The sequence below is a fragment of the Sinocyclocheilus rhinocerous genome, unplaced genomic scaffold (assembly GCF_001515625.1).
Source record: "Sinocyclocheilus rhinocerous isolate Xijiao unplaced genomic scaffold, SAMN03320098_v1.1 scaffold1259, whole genome shotgun sequence".
Taxonomy (NCBI): Eukaryota; Metazoa; Chordata; class Actinopteri; order Cypriniformes; family Cyprinidae; genus Sinocyclocheilus; species Sinocyclocheilus rhinocerous.
The window spans coordinates 223,353-247,635 of NW_015650717.1; the positions used below are offsets into that span (position 1 = coordinate 223,353).

The window sequence follows — 24,283 nt, forward strand, 5'->3', positions numbered from 1 at the left end:
TGTGTATGTGTGTGCGAATGTGCACATGCTCCAGTAGTCTGTGGTTTGTCGGCACACCTACTGACCACAGTCTGTTCACTGACCGTCTGAAGGTCACACTACAATTTGAATTTCATTCACTTCCACTTATATGTATGTTAGTGGATATTACTAATTATTTTATATTTGTAATTTCAATTAATATAGCCAATTGCATTTTGATAGAGGTATCACTTTTTTTGTGCTAACTTTACAAAAAAAACATAATTGTTTAAAAAAAAAAAATATATATATATATATGATCATGGTTTGAGATAAAGAAGTAACATTTATTATACAAGTTTTGGTAACATACATAAAAATCAGGATATTAATACCATTTGCAACATCAAACGCATGTTGATGTTGCAAATGGTATTAATATCCTGATATTTCATATCTACAGGCCGAACAGAATATTCCACTTTACAGTTATTTAATATAAAGTTACTAGTCTATTATTGTGGTATATTGAACAAAAACGTGGGCGATTGTGGGCAGACTTGAGCAGACTTTATGCCACAAGACAAAAGATTGGCTACACGAGACTAACCTGTGGTCTGTTAAAATCTCTCTCATGGTTTGTGTAAAATGCAGTTGGCTTTGCCGATCGACGTCATTACAGGGTAACAGATGCCACGTATGTCATTTCTGCTGAGGGCAGTACTGTTCACAGTGGTTAGTGAAAAATATGAGCTGATAATGGAATATATAATATGAGCTGAATCACACAGCACCGTCTTTCTGCAGGTTATCAAAAATACGTTGATCCAGGGATCTCTGCTGAGTTTGAAGCTGCTGCTGTGAGGTTTGGACTGACTCTTGCTCCACCTGGTGTATATAAAAGGTACATTTCTCAAATCACTTTTGTAAAACTGATCAGTTGAAAGCCATTTTAAAATTGAATTTATTTTCATCATTGCAAAGCACTGTTGACAGTGTATTAACTGTTTTCTATTTGAATATATTTTAAAATGTAATTTATTTCTGTGATCAAAGTTGAATTTTCAGCATCATTACTCCAGTCTTGTCACATGACCCTTCAGAAATCATTCTGATATGCTGATTGGACATTAAACGTTTTAATGCAATTTGATTGCAGAATAAAAATAATTTAAAAGTAAAAGTAATTTCTTTAAATAAATTAATCAATATTTATACAATAATTAAATAAACTGATCCCACACTTTCAAATGGTAGTGTATGTATAAAATCCTCATTTGTGTCTAAAATTGTGCTGAAATGTGATTTTGGGGATTCAGAAACAGGACGTGTCACTACAAAAGCGCTGTGAACAACGATGCAAGTAAATCTCCTGGCCTGCGTTTATGCAACACCTTCTGGAACCGAAATGTGAGTCATGATAAACGGGTTTGGTTTAGATTATGCAACCATACTATTAAAATGTTAAACATGGAGGCTTTACTAAAATTTTGACTGATTTTGTCCTGAAGAATTTCTTTATTTTATATATATATATATATATATACTATAAAGTTATAATATGAAATAAAAAAAATTCCATTGCTATATCATCAAGTTATATATGTTTTAGAATCCAAACATGCAGTCCAGTCAGGATGTAGATGAGCTAATAATGGGCATGGCTTCTCAGATCGCTGAGCGAGAGGACAACATCATTGTGGAGGATTTGAGAGGTTGGTTTTTTCAAATAATTGAATGGCATCAAGAAGATCTGCTGGTTAACACATCTTCTCTGTTCCTTTTCTCCATTAGACTACATGTACGGCCCCTTGCGGTTCTCGCGCTCTGATGCAGTGGCTTTGACCATCCAGAGGGGGCGTGATTTTGGGCTGCCCAGTTATAACCAGATCAGAGAGAGCCTCAACATGCGGCCGGTCAACAGCTGGGACGAGATCAACCCTAAACTCAATAACACACAGGTGCTGCTACAGCCATCAGCAAGAGTCTCTCAATAACAAATACCCAGAATTAGGGCTGCACGATTAATCGAATGCGATTGTCATGCGCATTTAGTTAAAAAAGCCGGTTCTGTAATCAGCAGGAAATCATCATCACGTGCTTTCAGATGGAGCAGAATTTACTACACATAGCCGTAGTTCACTGACAAGTTACGCAAAAAACCAGAATGCCCATCACCCAACCACCACAATGCAAATATCTGTTTCTTTGAATCTCTTTTCACTGATTTTCAGTTGTTAAGGGAGCTCGCAGAGTTATATGAGAATGATACCTCCAGACTAGATCTATTTGTGGGCGGCCTGCTAGAATCACAGGAAGGACCAGGTCCAGTGTTTTCCAGCATCATCCTGGACCAGTTTGAACGCATAAGAAACGCTGACCGGTTCTGGTTTGAGAACAAACAAAATGGGTGGGACATTTTCCTTTGATGATTACTTGATGAACAGCCATATCAGTTTGGTCAGATGAGCACACTAAACACTGCAAGATATTCTTCATCTCAGGTTGTTCACTGAGGAGGAGATCCAAGCCATACGTAACACCACATTTCATGATGTCCTTCTGGACGTCACCGGTGCAGAGGAGGGCGACATTCAAAGAAATGTATTCTTCTGGGTGAACGGTAATAAGCAACCCAAATGCATTAACAACATTAATACTCGTACGTTGTACTAAAAAAATCATATGTTGTACTACAAACATACTACAAAAAATCATATTACAAAGCTGTGATGTATTTATTTTGCACTTTTTGTGCAGGTGATCCCTGCCCCCAGCCTCAGCCAATCACATCCTCCGATCTTCACCCCTGCACAAAGGCCTCCTCTATGAGTTACTTTGACAACAGCAGCAAGGCTGGTTTTGGTGTAACGGTGGTGGCGCTCTTCCTGTTTCCTGTTGGTCAGTGTCATTCATCAGTGTGTGTGCTATAATTCAGTTATAATTAAAATGCAATTTCATATATTTATAGACCACTGCATTTGATCTGGAATTATAAAAGTGTGTTTGTTTGTTTATTGCATTAGTTATTAAACCACAGAAGAAAAATGTGAAACACAAGTAATAGTATTATACTGTATATTTTATTAAAATAATAACAATAATATGATCTTTTATTAAAAACATATTGGAATGGAACTTTGTGTGAATTGTATTATAAAATAATGAAATTATTTTATTATTAATTAAATTAAAAAAATTTTTTTAATTATTATTATAATAGTATTATTTATTAGATTATAGTATTAAAATAGTATTTTTATTAGAATTTTAAATAACAGTATTTTTTATATAGTATTTTATATTACAATAATTATATATTTTCATGTTTTGTTTAAAAAATATTGGAATGTAATTCTTGTTTTAAAGTAAAAATATATAACAACATTATTTATTTATTTATTTATTTTATTTAATCTAGCTTAAACTTTGTGTATTTTCCATTTAAAATAACTTAAATGTTAAATAATAGTATTATTTATTGGATAATAGAATTAAAAATAGTATTATTTATTAGAATTTTAAATGATAGTATTTTATATATAATATTTTATATAAATAATAGTATTTTTATTTAACAATAATTATGTATTTTCATATTTTGTTTAAGAAAGATTGGAATGTTATTCTTGTTTTAAAATAAAAATATATAACAGCATTATTTATTTATTTATTTATTAATTAAGCTAGCTTAAACTTTGTGTACATTTCCGTTTAAAATAATAAATTTAAATAATAATATTTTACATATAGCATTTAATATAAATAATAAAATGTTTATATAATAATAATAATCATGTACAGTATTTTAATTATTTTTAATGTTTTGTTTAAAAAATATTGAAATGTTGATCTCTCGACAGCAAGCTACATCGTAGCTTGTGTAGTTGCTCGTGTCCGGACAGCCAGATACAAACGATTCCAAAAGAAGCTCAGAGGTTCCACCACAGACAAGAAACCTGCACATGAAACTTTTGGTCAGTAATATCACATGCAGTGTCACATTGGGCTGAAACACCAGTGAAGATGAGTTTATTAACCTCTGTCATTGCATTTTATTTTTTTTATTCAGCCAAAGAGTGGTTAGGGCACAATACAGCACCCCGACAAGTCGCACTTGCGTTCAACGAGAAGACAGTACTCCAGACCTTTGATGAGAACGGGTCTCTTCTCAGTTCTCACAGCTTGGGCAATCAAGACCACCTTAATGTGTTAATATCCAATGACCATCAGCATCGTGCTCTACTCTTGAAGATCCCCAAAGAGTATGATCTGGTAGGAATTTGGTAGTTCAGTCTGTTGCCATCATTCATCTAATGCTCAATGAGACATTAAGATGCTGGATTTCTGCCCAAAAGGTTTTGTTCTTTGAGGATGTTGGTCAGAGGTCAAAGTTCCTGGGTCACCTGCGCTCTGAGTTGGAGGGCAGAATTCTAACTGTAAAGGAAATGAGTGAGAAAGAGATTCTCAGAGATGCAGTGACCAGAGCACAGAGGGAAAAGATTGTGGAGACGTTCTTCAAGCACGCTTTTTCAAAGGTAAGTGTTTCTGTTGTCTCCTCATATGTCTACAAGGTCATTTTGTCTTCGTTCTACTGACAAAGTGTCACAAAGTCGTGGAGTAGCATCATACATGTGTTTTTTGACTCCAGGTCTTGGACATTGATAAAAGTGATGCAGGAGACTTGAGCAATAGGACCAGAGAAGCTTTACAGTGTGAGCTCACACGAGTTGAATTCGCCAGCGTGCTCGGTCTGAAGCCTGACTCACTCTTTGTAGAGTCCATGTTCACACTGGCTGACAAGGACGGTAACGGATACCTTTCGTTTCGGGAGTTCTTGGATGTTATTGTCATTTTCATGACAGGTGAGGTTGTTCAAATCTTTTGTATTGCAGTGCAGTGTTACAATTTCGTCATTTTAAAATACTACAAAGTTAGTGTTAAAATGTTGTGATGTTACAATGCTAGAAAGTAGTGGTCGACCGATATATCGCCAAGGCAGATACAGTGGGTACGGAAAGTATTCAGACCCCCTTAAATTTTTCACTCTTTGTTATATTGCAGCCATTTGCTAAAATCATTTAAGATAATTTTTTTTCCTCATTAATGTACACACAGCACCCCAATTCGAGGCGGGACTTTTATTTTGACGGCGCTGAGAGCAGCAGCCACAGGGCATGAGAGCACACCGCTCACATTCTCCCTCTTGTTCGCTGTCGTCGTTCAGCCGATCCGTGCAAATTGAATGCTGACAGGATGAATGCTGACGCGCGATCGACAAACTTTAAACTCGTGATTTCAAATTATGCTGCGCTTTATGCAGTAAATAAAATTATATCGGCTTTATATCAGCCATCGGCCACCCTGCTTTTCCAAGATATCGGCATCGGTATCGGCTGTCAAAAAACCCGTATCGGTCGACCACTACTAGAAAGTTACCTTGCTACTGATGTTACAATGTTATATAGTATTACAATGCTACAAAGTTACCTTTTTATGTCGTTAGGATGTTTTACAATTTTACAGTGATAAATGTTAGAATATAGCCTCGTTCAGACTGTCAGCCCAAATCCGATTGAAATCCGATCATATTTAGAAAGTCTGAACGGCAACGAACTACATGAAATCTGATTTGTGCAAATCCGTTTCGAGCTACATTCGTATATGGTTTGGAATCCTCTTCAAATCGCATTTCTGGAAATTCGTTTCAATCTGACCGCTCAGATCGGGTTTAGCATAGATTTTTCACATTCTCTTGCCACGTAAAACATAAACATGTCAGACATTTTTGTAGAAAACATAACGAATGTCTTTGCAGAAACAAGCTTGTGCTTGTTACAGCAAACTGTAAGTCAAGCGGGAAAAGACAATAGACTGCCAGTATACCGGTATACGCACCTCTTTGAGTGTTGAAGCCAGCGGAGAAGGCAGCATGGAATAAAGTCGCGCATTCCAACTTCCTGCGTTTCTGCCGCTGCCTCATAATTCAGCGCGACGGCAACATGTCGTCATGTCATAAGACAGCATCTGTATTGCAAACTGTATTGCTGTTATTGTTGTTTTTAGCGTAGGCATAACAACGCAATGGCATTGCCATAGAAACCAAGGCACATTCCGTAAAATGAAAGAGCGTTTATGGACACACAAATTGGATATGAACAGTTGCAATACACTGTCACTGATTCAAATCAGATTCCATCTGGCTATGCACAAAAGTCTGAACGAGGCTTATTACTATGCTACAAATTTACATTGTTAGAATGTTACAATTTTAATAAAATTTCTCAGCGTTTCAGTGTTAGAATGTTACAGTTTTACGATATTACAATGCTACTAAGCTACTTTGTTGCATTTTTAGGCTGTTACACTTTTACAATTTTACAATGTCACAATGCTACAAAGTGACGTTGTTAGGATATTACAGTTTTACATTTTTACAGTGTTACGATGTTACACAATGTTACAGTTTTATTATGTTACAATGTTTACCTTCTTACATTGTTGTTACATGATATAACCGTTTTTCAATTGTATAGTTTTATGATGTTACAACGTTACAGTATTAGAATGTTACAATGCTACAAAATCACCTTGCTATGTTGTTAGGATGTTACAATTTTATAATATTGCAGCATTACAATGTTACAAAGTAACCTTGTGTTGTTAGAATGCTACAGTTTTACAGTGTTATGGTGTTACTGTGTTGTGTTGGTAAGAGTGTTACAATGTTCGCTGTAAATCCAGGTACTCCCGAGGAGAAGTCCAAGCTTCTGTTTTCAATGCATGACATTAAAGAAGATGGCTTCTTGTCCAAGGAAGAGTTCACTTCCTTACTCAGGTCGGTTCTGATGTTTGTTTGTTTTTGAGCCTTGTAGAGAACAAAAGTGTTTTGTGCAAACATTTCTTGATAATAACCTGAAATTAGAGATTCAGATTACACTTTTACACTTCAATAAATCCTCTGAAGGATTTCTTCTTTCTTCTAGCCAGTTTTTCCTCTTGACTTGTGCAGGTCTTTCATTGATATCTCTGGAAGTGCTTTATCTAAGAGTCAGGCTGAGGATGGTATAGCAGCTATGCTTCAGGCAGCAGGTCTTGATAACAAAGATTGCTTCTCCTGGGAGGACTTTCACTTTCTGCTGCGAGACCATTCAGCTCAGCTCAATATTAAAGGTTAAAGATATATTTTTCTTCATGGTCTAATCCCCCATGTCATTATATTTCTTAGTTCACCCAACACAGAGGCATTTTACTTTGAAACTGTTGTTCATGTATTCCCAGGCATGGAAGTACTTGGTAAGAAAAAACTATCCAGACAACAGCAAGTATCTTTCATTAAGAAAAATAGGTAAAGAAAAAGTATATAACATGAAACTCATTCTAAATGAGTACACAGTAATACAGCTAAAGTTGATTTTAATTTCCTTTGTAGTTCTTCAGCCGTGGAAGAGCTTACTCACAGGCCTGAGGGGGAGCAAGACCAGGAACTTCGTCAAAGACAGATCAAGAAGTGAGACGTTAATGTGTAATATCTCTGCTGTGGATATCTTAGAGCATGTGTAGCATTATGTAACTTGTCCTGACATGTGTATGGTCATTAGGAGCTCAGCTAGGGGTTAGATTTAAGCCTTTGTGAAACCCGTCCTTTATTGGCTATTGAGAAATGTGGCAATCAGTATTTGTGGGAAGTGATGCCAGCATTCTGTGATGTAATATTGGTCAGGTTTCGCTTTGAACATAATAATCTTTAGCAGCATGTGACTAATGTTGTTTTTAGCGTAGGCATAACAACGCAATGGCATTGCCATAGAAACCAAGGCACATTCCGTAAAATGAAAGAGCGTTTATGGACACACAAATTGGATATGAACAGTTGCAATACACTGTCACTGATTCAAATCAGATTCCATCTGGCTATGCACAAAAGTCTGAACGAGGCTTATTACTATGCTACAAATTTACATTGTTAGAATGTTACAATTTTAATAAAATTTCTCAGCGTTTCAGTGTTAGAATGTTACAGTTTTACGATATTACAATGCTACTAAGCTACTTTGTTGCATTTTTAGGCTGTTACACTTTTACAATTTTACAATGTCACAATGCTACAAAGTGACGTTGTTAGGATATTACAGTTTTACATTTTTACAGTGTTACGATGTTACACAATGTTACAGTTTTATGATGTTACAATGTTTACCTTCTTACATTGTTGTTACATGATATAACCGTTTTTCAATTGTATAGTTTTATGATGTTACAACGTTACAGTATTAGAATGTTACAATGCTACAAAATCACCTTGCTATGTTGTTAGGATGTTACAATTTTATAATATTGCAGCATTACAATGTTACAAAGTAACCTTGTGTTGTTAGAATGCTACAGTTTTACAGTGTTATGGTGTTACTGTGTTGTGTTGGTAAGAGTGTTACAATGTTCGCTGTAAATCCAGGTACTCCCGAGGAGAAGTCCAAGCTTCTGTTTTCAATGCATGACATTAAAGAAGATGGCTTCTTGTCCAAGGAAGAGTTCACTTCCTTACTCAGGTCGGTTCTGATGTTTGTTTGTTTTTGAGCCTTGTAGAGAACAAAAGTGTTTTGTGCAAACATTTCTTGATAATAACCTGAAATTAGAGATTCAGATTACACTTTTACACTTCAATAAATCCTCTGAAGGATTTCTTCTTTCTTCTAGCCAGTTTTTCCTCTTGACTTGTGCAGGTCTTTCATTGATATCTCTGGAAGTGCTTTATCTAAGAGTCAGGCTGAGGATGGTATAGCAGCTATGCTTCAGGCAGCAGGTCTTGATAACAAAGATTGCTTCTCCTGGGAGGACTTTCACTTTCTGCTGCGAGACCATTCAGCTCAGCTCAATATTAAAGGTTAAAGATATATTTTTCTTCATGGTCTAATCCCCCATGTCATTATATTTCTTAGTTCACCCAACACAGAGGCATTTTACTTTGAAACTGTTGTTCATGTATTCCCAGGCATGGAAGTACTTGGTAAGAAAAAACTATCCAGACAACAGCAAGTATCTTTCATTAAGAAAAATAGGTAAAGAAAAAGTATATAACATGAAACTCATTCTAAATGAGTACACAGTAATACAGCTAAAGTTGATTTTAATTTCCTTTGTAGTTCTTCAGCCGTGGAAGAGCTTACTCACAGGCCTGAGGGGGAGCAAGACCAGGAACTTCGTCAAAGACAGATCAAGAAGTGAGACGTTAATGTGTAATATCTCTGCTGTGGATATCTTAGAGCATGTGTAGCATTATGTAACTTGTCCTGACATGTGTATGGTCATTAGGAGCTCAGCTAGGGGTTAGATTTAAGCCTTTGTGAAACCCGTCCTTTATTGGCTATTGAGAAATGTGGCAATCAGTATTTGTGGGAAGTGATGCCAGCATTCTGTGATGTAATATTGGTCAGGTTTCGCTTTGAACATAATAATCTTTAGCAGCATGTGACTAAATTAAACAGGCTGATGCAGTAGCAGAAATAACTAGATTTTTACATATTATGAAGACAATGTGAGTGGAGATGACCTGTACAATAGTCACCACAATGATTTTAAGTTTGGCATTTGGGAGGATGTTACTATGCAATTGCAGACAGTTAACTAACTAAATAGGCAGACAGACTAATAACTAACTAGACCAGGGGTGTCCAATCCTCCTCCTGGAGGGCCTCTGTCCTGCAAAGTTCAGCTCCAACCCCAATTAATATCACTTGAACCAGCTAATCAAGGTCTTACTAGGTATACTTGAAACTTCCAGTCAAGTTAGAGCTAAACTGTTAGAGCTAGGACTGAGTTTGGATATCCCTGAACTAGACGGACAAGAATACAGATAGTTAACTATACATACAAATGGATAGACAGATAAATAGTTTGTTAGTAATCTGTCTGTCTGTATAATTAGTTTTCTCTCTGGCTGTCTTTCTGTCTGGTTAGTTATCTGTCTGGCTGTATTTTTTCTGTCTAGTTATTTAGTCATCCACCTGTCGGTTTTTTGAATTAGTTATCTAACTGGCTGTCTTTCTGTGTACTAGTTATTCGTCCTCCTGTCAGTTTATCTAATTAGTAATCTAACTGGCTGTCTTTCTGTCTAGTTATTTATTTGTCCAGATGTCTGTCTGTCTAAATAGTTAGTTGTTTATCGGCTTGTACAAGCTCATCAGCCTCAACAGGAAGAAGGTGGAGATCCCAGTGGTGAAAGCCGAGCTGCTGCCCTCAGGTAGACAATACTCTCAGCAGATCCAGCACAAAGCTCTTTTTTCTCAAGAGTCTCCAAGGGCCCGAGCACACAGCGCTGTGTCATATGCTGTAAAGTGTTCACTTCTAATTGCTCTGGCTGTGAAATCATACGGCGTCTCATAATAGGAAACCTTGACTCCAATTCAGGACTCACTTTATTGATTTTAAAATGAAATGATGTTTAAAATCACCAATTAGGTAACACTTTCTTTCAATAGTCCACTTTAGACATTCTACTAGCGATAAGAAACTTATTTGCAACTATGTCAACTATGAATCATTAGAGTATTAGTAGACTGTCTGCTTAGTATCTGCTAACACTTTATTTTGATGGTCACCCAATAGCCATTCTACTGATTATAAGCATTGTTGGGGAAAGTTACTTTTGAAAGTAATCCGTTACAATATTGCGTTACTCCATTTAAAAAAGTAACTAATTGCGTTACTTATAGTTACTTTGTATCGAAAGTAATACATTACATAATTTTTTTATTACTTTTTGTCACTTGAACTGGGCTCGCTTATTTATTTTTAATAACAACAAACCCAAAAGTTATGTTTTTGGCAACTTTAAAGGCCCTTTCACATTAAAAGTGAAATCAATAAGCCTCAGCTTGAAGGAAGTGCCGCTACACTTACTCCCAATTTCTCTCAGCTCGAGGACAGGAGAGGTGTCTTTTAAAGGGTTAGTTCAAACAAAAATGAAAATTCTGTCATTAATTACTCACCCTCATGTCGTTCCAAACTCGTAAGACCTCCGCGTAAAGTCGTTTTATTTTTTTCTTTTGCGCACAAAATGTTTTCTCGTAGCTTCATAAATTTACGGTTGAACCCCTGATGTCACATGGATTATTTTACCGATCTCCTTGCTAAGTTTCTGGACCTTGATCGTGTAAGAATCCTTGCTGTCTATGGGAGGGTCAGAGAGCTCTCAGATCCCGAAGATGAACAGAGGTCTTACGGGTTTGGAACGACATGAGGGTGAGTAATTAATGACAGAATTTTCATTTTTGGGTGAACTATCCCTTTAAGTAACTTTCATTACTTTTTTGAAAAAGTAACAGATATTTTCTCATAAATTTAAAAGTAATGTGTTACTTTACTAGTTACTTGAAAAAGTAATCTGATTACGTAACTCGCATTACTTGAAATGTGTTACCCCCAACGCTGACTATAAGTAACTTTGCTTGTTCATGTGAACTTAAACTAACTCTAACCTTAAAATAACATAAAATAAACAGTCTACTAAAACTCAAATGAAAGTTAGTTGACATGCACTGGCAAAGTTGTTTATGGTAAGTAGAATTTCTAAAGTGGACTAGTAGCACTGATAACAAACCTGATTCTCAATTTCTCTGAACTGCCAGATGTAACTTACCTGGAGTTTAAGCGTCCACAAGGTTTTGTCTACCGCTCAGGACAGTGGGTACGTATTGCATGCCTGGCGCTGGGCACAGATGAGTACCATCCTTTCACCCTGACCTCCGCACCACATGAGGAGACCCTCAGCCTTCATATCCGTGCAGTGGGACCCTGGACCAGTAAACTCCGAGAGGCCTACACCCCTGAGAAACTCCAGGAGTTTGGAGGATATCCAAAGGCAAGGATACCCAGTTTGTCTTTGGTTCATATAGATGTAGATAAACCTGAATGCAGCCGATACGATAACCGATTATTTAGAATTATATCTGCCGATACCGATACTATACAGGGAGCCCCCTCATTTGGTACATAATATTAGAAGTTAAAATTAATAACAAAACTATTATATTCAACGCTATTTATTTTCAGATATATTAATCCCTTGTTCTGTCACTTGAACTGAGGCGCTACAGCGCTCTGTCGCACCACATTTAAAAAGGTGTAAAAAGGACATTTATTGTTTGAATTTTGTGATAAAATGAACAGTATTTGAAAGCTCGATTCTGCTGTATCTCCACAGCTGTATCTGGATGGGCCATTTGGGGAGGGTCATCAGGAGTGGAAAGACTATGAGGTGTCAGTATTGGTGGGTGCTGGGATTGGAGTCACACCCTTTGCTTCCATCTTAAAAGACCTGGTGTTCAAATCTTCAGTCAAGTTCAAATTTCACTGCAAAAAGGTACAATACAACATGCAAAAAGTTTTCAATGTCCTGTAATTAATGATTAAGTTTTTAACAACTCTTAACACGGTGGCTCTAGGTGTATTTTATCTGGGTGACACGGACTCAGCGTCAGTTCGAGTGGGTGTCTGACATCATAAGAGAGGTGGAGGACATGGACGCTCAGGAGCTGGTGTCAGTGCACTTCTACATCACACAGCTGGCTGAGAAATTCGATCTCCGCACCACCATGCTGGTAAATCCATTGTTTATTTGAGAATAATAAGTTTTTTATTGGTTTATAAGGTTACTGCAAGTTCCACTGAACTACTGTGACATAATTAAAGCAGGTTAACTGATATGAAGTTATGGTTGGGTGTAAAATCATCACTCTTTCTCTTTCTCAAGTATGTCTGTGAGCGGCACTTTCAGAAGGTGTGGAACAGGAGTCTGTTCACTGGCCTGCGCTCCATCACACACTTCGGCCGCCCACCCTTTTTGGCTTTTCTCAGTTCGCTACAGGAAGTTCATCCAGAGGTCAGAAGCCAAATAATTTGCATCTAAGATGCATTGGAGCTTTACCGTCAACTCTTTCCCCGCCAGCGTTTTTGACAAAAGTTGCCAGCCACCGCCAGCGTTTTTGCTGATTTTCACTAGAATTTCATGGCCCTCAGAATATTTTGTTATACAACAAAATGGTAACAACAAAATAAAGATCAGACAGTTTTATTCTAGCTTCAAGCATTGTGTTTTTATCAACACTTGAATGTAGGTAGGTTTCATAAAAAAAGCTCAATTTTGAGAAAAAAGCTGAGAAAATCGCATTTTTATTAAATACTACATCTGGATCATATTCAGTAATATAATCAAAGCAAAGATGCAGTAGATGGCTTCCGTCAGTACTCCCAAAGCTTGCACAGGCCTTTACCACTTTCTGGATTGACATTTCACTCGGTAACATTAGGCAGTTTTCATTTATATGCGGTTAGTGTTGATGATTGCATTATTTTTTCATATGCATATGCTTACTTTCATATGCATATGCTTGAGATCGCTTGTTTCTGCGTCTTCCTGGTCTGTGTTTTTGATCGCCACTTTCAGGAGATGCGTAATAGCGCCCCCTATCGTATAACAGTGAAAACACGGAAACATGGAAAATTCCGTGTTTGGCAGGGAAGCGTTGTCTCATGAATAACGGAAAATTCCGTGTTTGGCAGGGAAGCGTTGTCTCATGAATAACGGAAATTTCCGTGTTTGGCAGGGAAGCGTTGTCTCATGAATAACGGAAAATTCCGTGTTTGGCAGGGAAAGAGTTAAACTCCACCAAGGACAATAACTATAATGATAATTATAAAGCTTTTAATAATCATTCTAGTTCTATGACAATAGGAAAGTTTACACCACAATGATAACGACACAAAGGAACAATATCGTTGGAGTCAATTTCAGAAACATTTTTCCAGCTGATGAACGATAAAACATTGACAGCCAATCAGAATCCAGCAGACTTAAAGAGCTTGAGCATTTACAGGGGGAGATGACAAAACTGCAGCATGCACTTATAATGATAGTAGATTATTGTGTTGTTGTGGACGCTAATACAGTTATCCTTATAGTTATCTTTATTGTCATAGTTACAATTATCTTTATCAGTATCGTTATAGTTATCTTTATCCTTATAGTCATTATTATAGTTGTCGTTATAGTCATTATTATAGTTATCTTTATCCTTATAGTCATTATTATAGTTGTCGTTATAGTCATTATTATAGTTATGTTTATCATTATAGCTATCTTTATCATTATAGTTATCATTGTAGTTATCACTATAGTTATCTTTATCGTTATGGTTATGGTTATCATTAAAGTTATCTTTATCGTTACAGTTATCCTTATAGTTATCGTTATTATCTTAATTGTTATAGTTATCATTCTAGTTATTATTATAGTTATCGTTAAAGTTATCTTTATCGTTACAGTTATCCTTATAGTTATAGTTATTATCTTTATTGTTATAGTTATCATTCTAGTTATTGTTATAGTTATCGTTAAAGTTATCTTTATCGTTATAGTTATCCTTATAGTTATCCTTATTATCTTTTTAGTTATAGTTATCGTTGTAGTTATTGTTATAGTTATCTTTATCGTTATGGTTGTCGTTATTGTTACAGTTATATTTATAGTTATAGTTATCATTATAGTTATCTTTATTGTTAAAGTTATCTTTATCATTTGTTATCATTATTATTATCATCATAGTTATCTTTATGTTATAGTTAGTTATCATTAGAGTTATTGTTGTAGTTATCGCTATAGTTATCTTTATCGTTATGGTTATCGTTAAAGTTATCTTTGTCATTACAGTTACCCTTATAGTTATCATTATAGTTATTATCTTTATTGTTATAGTTATCGTTATAGTTATCTTTATCATTATGGTTATTGTTAAAGTTATCTTTATCGTTACAGTTATCATTATAGATATAGTTATCTTTACAGTTGTAGGGCATGCACTATTGCATTTTTCAAAATCTTCATGTATTAGTAAATATCTGTGATTCATATGGGATCTTGTGAAAGGAGTCATTTTAAGTTTTAGGTTAATAAGTCATTTAATTACATCATTGTGACAGTTACATCAACCTCACGTACACCACTGATGATTTTTCTTTGTTAAAGGTGGAGAAGATCGGCGTGTTTAGCTGTGGTCCTCCCGGTCTGACTAAGAATGTTGAGAAGGCCTGCCAGCAAATGAACAAACGCGACCAGACACATTTTGTTCACCACTATGAGAACTTCTAGACTGTATGATTGAATCATATAAGAAATACTTAACAACAAATCACTGAATCATCGGTATTGATTCATTTTGAATGGCCTGGAATACATTATTCAATTTAAAACAGCCTGAGTTGCCATTACTAGTTGGTAAAGTTGAGGTCATATGAATCTATACATTTTTTGCATTGTTTTCTGTGTTTCTCTCTTTGAATGCAAAAGTACATATAAATGATGCACACTGTAGTTTTAGTTGTAGTTTATTTCATTTATTTGTAGAGGGACAACGCACAACAACAGTGTTGTGCCAGAGTTAGCTATAAAGCTAATTTGCATCTGCAGTCCCTGGGCAGGATGTTGTTACAAAATTACAATATTAAGTCACAAACAATACAATACATACAACACATACAAAATCACATCATACTACATTAAATTACAAAGTCAAGTCAATGATCACAGATTTGATTTTCCTTAAAGGCAGAGTAAGTGATTTCTGGTAGCCAATGTTGATATTTGAAATCACCAAAACAAACACGCCCCTACCCCAAAAGGGTCTTGCCCCTATTTTGATAGCTCCGCCCCACATATACGTACGCAACCCAGGCAACGATTAGTTCTGTGAAACAAAGCAAAACCAATGTTACACCGTGTCTACGGACGTGAGTGGCGCGGCGCAACAAATCCCGACAGAAAACTGCTGCCGGGTTCTATTTATGACTTGCTGACACACATTTCAAATGGTTTTCAATGGTCGCTTGATCGCGTCCAGTGTAGTCAGACTTTAGCTGTTGTAGACACGGTGTTACTCACCTATTGAGAAGAAACAAAGCAACCTCGGCGTCCGATCGCAGGCCTCCGCTCCTTGAGTTCTCTCCAGCGCTGGAAAGCTGATCCGATATTTACACGGGTCCTACTTCTTGCCTTATCGTTCCGCAGACGTTTTCCTCTTTTGTTTTTTATCCGCCATCTCTATCTTTCTGTCGCTCGGCTCGGCTAATGTCCGTCCCATGCACTGAACGCGCTCTCCTCCACATCACGAGTAGACACGCCCCTTATTGCTGATTGGCTACAAGTTTGTTTTGCGATTCGGCCCGAATCAGTTTTCTAAAGCGTTTTTGAAAAATCACATACCCTGCCTTTAAACCATACTTTAAGCGTAGTTTTAAAAATACTAAATGTTGTACACTCTTTAATATAAACAGGTATTAAATTCCATCTTGTATGTAACAAATGATGAATAAATGAAGTGTTCTTCCATTTTTGTCTGTAATTGTCATTTGAGGGTTATTGTTGATGTCTCATTATCCTTATCACTAAAAGGACTAATCAAATTCCAACTTCAGCTTTTTTGTTTGAATTTGATTATTTTGTCTTAAAAATGAACTTTTTCTCTTTTGATGATGCCTCTTACCTTCAAATCGTTCAACAGTTGGATCAATAGTATGAATTTTCCATCAACACAACAGCTGAGATGAGCATCCTTTTTATATAAAACTTCCAAATATGCATATGTTTATAAACAGGTAGGCCTATATGTTTGTAGATATATCTGTACAAATATATTAAAAGACACAAATGTATTTTTAACTTTATATTCTTTCATACACCTGAATTGTTGTCTGTATACTTTTCTTTTTCACTTTTTCTGTTATTTTGCTTTGAACATGATGATTTGAATCTCACCACTGGTGATATAGATGGATGCTATACCATCTTACTTTCCAACTGGTTAATTGCAAGTTTGAATTTTGGTTTTGTTTGTATTTAAATGAGTCTTTTCGACTTGCAATGGTAAGCCCTGATGAAGGCATGTGTGGCGAAAAGAGTTGGTGAAATAAACAGAACTATTCTTTTCAGATCATTTTCACATCTCCACTTCATAGGCGTTGCTTGTATTGTTCAAAATACACTTTAATTATCTTTATCAAATTATGTACTGTAATAAACAGGTCAAAATCACTGTCACGGATGTCATAAAGTTTTAGGTCACCAGTACTCATAATACAATAAAAGTATGCTTACATTTTTTTTTTAAGTTTTATGAAATTTTATTTCAGTTTGATTTTAATTCACAAAAATAATTTTTTCTAGTTTTAGTTTACAATAAATACACTGGTTTGTGGCATCAAAACGTTCGAAAACCCCTGTCCTAGAGTGTGTCTGGGGCCTCAGACTGTATGCTGGATGAGAATGGGTTTAGTTTCGTGCAGATAACTCACCTCTGGTGACGGAAGATGGATTATAAAGGATATGGATTTAAAAACGGAAAATATCAATTTTATCATATGCAATGCATATGTGCACAACTATAAGGTGTGCACATATATATGTGTGAATTATATTATATTAAAAGGAATATCAGGATAAACAATAATATAATATAATGATATTAATAGCTAATATAATGATACTAACACTTCGCAGATTTCCCATGAAAACAGCTTAGAAATGTGGTTAAAGAATTTTTTTTATTATTGATTTCACAGCTGTAGAATTACTTTTCCGAATAATTCAGATATGAAAGGCTTGGCAGAGTGATCACTAAATATTATCAGCTCAAAGATATTATTACTGAGATGGAAGCTGGTGAACTAGAGTAAAGTTTATAAGGGGTCTTGTAGCATTTGAAGATTGAAAACGAGTTTTTAGCATAATGTTTAATTATTAATTTGCCAAAATACAGTGACAAACAGACTCTGCATCCTCTAGTTGGTTGTTTCTTAAAATGTTCTCGGATTATAACTTGATGGGCTGATTTAAAAAGAATCTACGCTTTGAAAACTGGTCATGATTATAAGTGTGTGATGTAATGTGGGGTTTTTTTTTCACAACAATTCAGGTGTGCATTATATGGTGAATTCGGGTAAATTAAGATGACTGGAAAAATCCCCCAATTAACCTGAATTTACTAGTTATATTGCTGTTATATATTAACGTGACATATTCTTTGTATTTTTTTCACTTGTGTGAATCATTTCCATCAAAAGCATTTCAGTTTACTGGAAGAGGAAGTGTGCAGCGATGCACGAGTGACTGGAAACACGGCCATAGTTTCTCCTCCGTTTTCGTACCCTTAGACCAACCTTTGTAACCACAGATATTAAGTTTAAACAAGGTTATGTGCTGTCTGAGATAAAAACCAACACTAAAGCTTGTAATTAGATCAAACTATTACTCATTCCATCAGAACCAAATGTTTTAGCATAATGATAAACTTAATCTCAACTTCCTTTTCAGAACTGGCCCCGTTTACTCTTCAGACCTGCGATCAATGCAGCATATCTACAGTATATTTGCATATATATATATATAAACTCAGCGAGGGAAAAAAGTCCCTTTTTCAGCATACTTTTGGATAATTTTGTAAATGCCAAATAAGCCATTAATTTCTTAATTACTGTCATTAATTACTCACCCTCATGTCGTTCCAAACCTTCGTTCATCTTCAGAACACAAATTAAGATATTTTTTTATGAAATCCGAGAGCTTTCTGACCCTGCATAGACAAGCAACCCTTACGAAAAAGAAGTTTATTCAAGTGTGCTATTAGTATACTTCTTTTAAACTAAAAATAGGAAAGTATACTTTTAGTCTACTTTTTATGTACTTCTCAGAAATGGGCTTTATGTACTTTTCAGAAATATACTTAAAATGACATTTAAGTATACTTGACTTATAAAATGTTCTCGGATTATAACTTGATGGGCTGATTTAAAAAGAATCTACGCTTTGAAAACTGGTCATGATTATAAGTGTGTGATGTAATGTGGGGTTTTTTTTTCACAACAATTCAGGTGTGCATTATATGGTGAATTCGGGTAAATTAAGATGAATGGAAAAATCCCCCAATTAACCTGAATTTACTAGTTATATTGCTGTTATATATTAACGTGACATATTCTTTGTATTTTTTTCACTTGTGTGAATCATTTCCATCAAAAGCATTTCAGTTTACTGGAAGAGGAAGTGTGCAGCGATGCACGAGTGACTGGAAACACGGCCATAGTTTCTCCTCCGTTTTCGTACCCTTAGACCAACCTTTGTAACCACAGATATTAAGTTTAAACAAGGTTATGTGCTGTCTGAGATAAAAACCAACACTAAAGCTTGTAATTAGATCAAACTATTACTCATTCCATCAGAACCAAATGTTTTAGCATAATGATAAACTTAATCTCAACTTCCTTTTCAGAACTGGCCCCGTTTACTCTTCAGACCTGCGATCAATGCAGCATATCTACAGTATATTTGCATATATATATATATAAACTCAGCGGGAAAAAAAGTCCCTTTTTCGGCATACTTTTGGATAATTTTGTAAATGCCAAATAAGCCATTAATTTCTTAATTACTGTCATTAATTACTCACCCTCATGTCGTTCCAAACCTTCGTTCATCTTCAGAACACAAATTAAGATATTTTTTTATGAAATCCGAGAGCTTTCTGTTCTGACCCTTCATAGACAGCAACCCTTACGAAAAAGAAGTTTATTCAAGTGTGCTATTAGTATACTTCTTTTAAACTAAAAATAGGAAAGTATACTTTTAGTCTACTTTTTATGTACTTCTCAGAAATGGGCTTTATGTACTTTTCAGAAATATACTTAAAATTACATTTAAGTATATTTGGCTTATACTTAGAAAAAGTCTAAATATATTTTAGCTGTAATTGTGCTCCTAGAATCCGTGTTTTCATTGTTATACTATAGGGGGCGTTCTGTACAGAATTGCCAAAAAACACAAGTGAAGAAGAAACCGAAACAACAGATGCTTCCACATGTATTCTAAGTTTTAAGTAGTTTTAAGTATTAAGTTTAATTAAGTATTTAATTAGTAAACTATCAGTATACCTATAAGTTCACTTTTAGAGGGTACTACCACGGTCAAGACACAGAAACGTAGCAAGGACATAGTTAAAATAGTCCATGTGACATCAGTGGTTCAACAAAATAACAGCATTTATTTGAAATATAAATATTTTCTAACAATTTAAATGCATTTACTGTCCCTTTTGGTCAGTTTAATGCATCCTTGCTAAATAAAACGTGTGTAAAAATATAAACAAAATCTTAGAAGTTTAAGTTTAATATTGACAATGCAAGACATATTAAAATAATCTATTCAAGCACTGATTATAAGTGGGGACTTTTGAGTAAATGGTTAATTGTTATTTAAACTGGTAATAATGTAATGTTAAAAAAAGGTGAAGCACTGGATACTTCCTGATGCTGTAATAAAGGAGGTGTATTTACCGAGAATCATTTTAATGTAACTCCTTGATTATGATTATGTGGAATTGATAAGTGAGGGTTGGATCGGTCACGTACGCTTCCTGGATTATCCAGTGGAATATTATCTAACTGATTCACTTCCAATGCAATGGGAAGATCAATGCTGCATCATGACTGCAATCTTGTAATTTGTGTTATAAAAAGTTGCAGTATCATCATAAAATAATGCCATCAGATGGTAATATAGTACTTTTATAATGTGTGACAACCAGCCTGTTGTCTGTTGGTACTGAATGAATAATAGCTAAACATTGAGTCTGTTCAGGGTTAAGGTGTTTAGGTGTTATTTTTATACCATTCAATTGCTTGTTTACAATTTTACACATATAATAACCTAAATTAGTGTCTAAAGAAACTGTAAATGGGTTTGAAATTTCTATACCATATTATATGGCATTATTTAGTGTTTACTGTAAATCAAGAGTTGTATATGAGAATATATGTGTCAGACTCTGTTCTGTGTTTTGCTTCCTGTTTCCTTTTGCCCTTATTTGGTCCTTCCCATTTTTGTTATTATGATCAATTGTTCCAGGTGTTCCCCGTTCAGTTCATTTGTTCCCAGGTGTGTCCCATTAGTTCCCCTGTACTTAAGCCCTGTGTTTCCTTGTCTCCAGCGTCAGGTATCGAATGTCTGTGAACATGCCTACCTCGCTTGCTTCGTGTGTTTTTCCTGTTTCCCTTAAAGACATTAAAATCTCCTGTGTTGATGTACTCCTGGTCTCCTCGCTCCGGCACAGTAGCAACGTGACAATATGAGTCAGCATGAGGTTCATGTGGAGGGAGGATTCACTCGGAAATAATACAGATGACAACAGGTCACGTTATTGTGAGAGTTATGATTCCTCAGATGAACATAGCAACCATTGTTTACAAATTATGATGATTACAGATGATTTTATTTATTTACTTTGTGATGATTACTAAAGGGAAGGTGGTTTTATGAGTTTGGCTTCCTGAATGTCATGTGATTTTTATTTAGTTAGATATTCTTTCTGTATTTAACTTTGATTTTATATCTTTGTTGTCTCTATAGTTTATTTGTTTGTCATGTTTTTATGAAACCTGTTTGAAAATTAATCAATAAAATTAAAAATCAATAATAAAACAGCTCAATTTGTGAGCGTTATATTGCTTTTATAAGGCGGCAGTTGCTCAGCCAATGCAATGAGTTTGGGGTGGGATTCAATGTTTGATGACCAATTGCAGACGTGAGAGTTATTTTGTTAGGAAACCTGAAAATAATCAGCGGCGCGAACTTGTCACCTTTCATCAAAATTCATCGCTATGAATCCAAAATTTATATTTTGGACATTTCTATTCACGTGTTTTTAAAGCGTTGAGTATTGTAGCCAATCACAGGCATCACTGTTGGAAGCAATGGCCAATCAGAGGTGTTTACTGTAGGACTACTCAGAATCTGCTCTGAATTATTTTTTGTTTTTACACAAAAAGTTAACTTACTGAGCTCTACACGCAAATCCTCCTCCTCCTTCTTTTTCTTTTCTTCTTCCTCTTCTGTTCTTGAGACTATGGCAACCTAAAAAACTGTTCGTGGGAAAGTTATGAAATTTGGCGCACTGATAGAGGACAGTCTCAACAGTCCTCTCTTTAGTGGCCAGGAGATGGGTATTTTTGCTTATAACTAAAGAAACAGTTTGGCCAAAAATAGCAAGACTAGTCTCTTTAAGTTCAGTGTGACATTGAGTTGAACGATATCCATTTTTTTTTCATGTCGGCCATTTTGGGCAACAGCAATTCTAAATATTGTTGTAAAATACCATATTTTACAAATGCATTGGTGTGTCATCACAAAATTTTTGTAAGTGTCATTGGCACCATGCCCTGAAGGTACTCAAAAAGGTACTCTTTGATTAGTTTCGCCTATTGTCATGAAACTGGTCTCTATTCTAGGTTTATGCCGAGAACATTGATACCAATTATGCCACAATTGACTGAACTTCCTGTCCGCCATTTTGTTTTTCTTTGAAAACATACTTTTTTGATTAACTCCTTTTCAATTAACTCCTCCTAGACCATTGGTTTGATTTTTACCAAATTCGAGTCGATTTTGTGTCAATAGATAAAGCTGTTTTCAAATTCACTGCATAAACAAATTCCATGGCGTGATGCCAAACTGCATCTGATTCTTTCTCTGCAAAGCTTTGACATAGGCCTACTGACACCAGACTTTATCCCTGCGTCTCAATGTTCATATTATCCATCCTAAATTGTATGTGAGATTAGAATAAGTGTGTCCCAAAGCATAGTATGTTGAAAAGAGTATGACAAAAGTCCCCGGATGGTCTACTATTTCAGGTCGATTTTTGAAGTGTGGATCCGTGCACACTCTAATGGCCAATATTGCCCACAATCCATTGCGCTTTGGCGAAGGATTCGTTCCTGAACTACAAACAACAATAAAACGCGTTAGAAAACTACAAACATGGCGGATGTGCGCGACCGGCGGTTAGGTAGAGAGGTTTACAAAAAGGGGTTTGAGTTACTAATAATCAACATTTAACCTGGTAAAAAATATTTATTTATTGTTATCTGTGTTATATTTCATCTGCAACAGCAATGTGAACTTTTATAAACATCCATTTGCTCGTTAACTTTTAAATGCATCATGCAGAAAATATGAGCAGAGTTCTCGGCATGAAAGACCCGCTACTGGCAGATCAACGAGCTACTTCTTTTCTCTCCAGTAGGGTAGGAAGTTAAATGAAATGCAATGTGGAGGATGTTAACTTTGACAAGATGATTGACAGGCCAGTTTACAGTGACAGGGTGCGTGTATCTATGCGACAGAGTGTCTGTTAAAGACGCAGTTGTGTGACTTGATGTCATGTCCCAAAGCTTGCCTACTCTTCTACTACACACTCAGAAGTGTGTACTTTTTCTTCACCAAAAGAGTACATACTTTAAGGGCGTAGTATAAGTAGGCACGCAGCATATGTGTGTCATTATCACCTCACACTGGCCAACAGTGCCACCTACTAGTCAAAAGGGACAAGTTAAATCTAGTATTTATGATTTTGTCAACAATTTTGCTTAAAATTATATCCAAATGTCTGTTTACTTATTTCTGCAGTTGGTCTGATGCTTGCATTTGAACATTTCAAGTTAGTAATCTGAACAAGGTGAATTTGACATTTTTACTGTACCATTAAATTTATCACATTAGGTTTATTGTTATTATTCTCCGTATTAACTTCCCTTAACTAAAACTCATGAGGTAAATTTTGCACAGATTCTGGTATGTGTAGAGTCTTGTTAATCTGAAAGCGTTGTTGTATGCCATTATGCTTTTATTCGGCCATTATGTATCATAATGCATCATTTAAAAAATATATGTAAGGATTTTGTAATTGTAATTTTTTTTCCCATTCTTATTTTGATGGGGAAAAAAACTGTTCTGATGTTGCAAACTAGACATACCAGAAGCCTATCAGACAATCAATACAACTGCATAAAACTGCACTTTTAACCTGTCTCTTATTTCACTTGCTGCCGGTTGTTTTTGGGTCTGGAATTTACACGAAACTTTCTCATTGGACGATGTTTCCACCTGCTGGTCAGATGTGACAGAAACTCATATTCAGTTTATCATTTTTGTGCTAAAAAACTATTTCAAGCTGTAAGAGATGCGGTGTAAATGACAATGGATAGATCCCCAAAACTGATCTTTTTTTGGCTTGCATGACTCACATTGCACTGCAGAATCACTGTTATTCTAACTATTTTATGTTTTACAGTCTAAATGCTGTATTCCAAACAATGAGCAGCTCAAGATGAAGTTCCTCTCAATATGTTGGCGTATTATCTACACATTTAATATGGTAGTTTGATTCTGTGCTTAAAGAAAGCACCAGCTAAGCCTACGATATGTACAGTATGTTATTTCTAT

General features: G+C 35.5%; 1 protein-coding gene across 1 annotated transcript in view; it reads left to right on the forward strand.

The window, feature by feature from the left end:
• The window catches only part of LOC107712499 (dual oxidase 1-like), a 21,654-nt gene extending 6,182 nt beyond the window's left edge, over positions 1–15,472 (forward strand). The window contains exons 7-33 of the mRNA XM_016517769.1: positions 769–865; positions 1,281–1,371; positions 1,574–1,676; positions 1,756–1,922; positions 2,196–2,371; positions 2,466–2,584; positions 2,722–2,862; positions 3,825–3,938; positions 4,034–4,236; positions 4,320–4,499; positions 4,613–4,826; positions 6,706–6,799; positions 6,974–7,134; positions 7,243–7,309; positions 7,394–7,471; positions 7,563–7,576; positions 8,417–8,510; positions 8,685–8,737; positions 8,954–8,968; positions 9,105–9,182; positions 9,274–9,287; positions 10,138–10,201; positions 11,589–11,821; positions 12,164–12,322; positions 12,405–12,560; positions 12,713–12,841; positions 14,984–15,472. Coding sequence (XP_016373255.1) covers positions 769–865; positions 1,281–1,371; positions 1,574–1,676; positions 1,756–1,922; positions 2,196–2,371; positions 2,466–2,584; positions 2,722–2,862; positions 3,825–3,938; positions 4,034–4,236; positions 4,320–4,499; positions 4,613–4,826; positions 6,706–6,799; positions 6,974–7,134; positions 7,243–7,309; positions 7,394–7,471; positions 7,563–7,576; positions 8,417–8,510; positions 8,685–8,737; positions 8,954–8,968; positions 9,105–9,182; positions 9,274–9,287; positions 10,138–10,201; positions 11,589–11,821; positions 12,164–12,322; positions 12,405–12,560; positions 12,713–12,841; positions 14,984–15,106 — 3,137 coding nt within the window. The 3' untranslated portion in view covers positions 15,107–15,472. The remainder of the gene's footprint in view (positions 1–768; positions 866–1,280; positions 1,372–1,573; positions 1,677–1,755; positions 1,923–2,195; positions 2,372–2,465; positions 2,585–2,721; positions 2,863–3,824; positions 3,939–4,033; positions 4,237–4,319; positions 4,500–4,612; positions 4,827–6,705; positions 6,800–6,973; positions 7,135–7,242; positions 7,310–7,393; positions 7,472–7,562; positions 7,577–8,416; positions 8,511–8,684; positions 8,738–8,953; positions 8,969–9,104; positions 9,183–9,273; positions 9,288–10,137; positions 10,202–11,588; positions 11,822–12,163; positions 12,323–12,404; positions 12,561–12,712; positions 12,842–14,983) is intronic.
• The last annotated feature ends 8,811 nt before the right edge of the window (positions 15,473–24,283 follow it).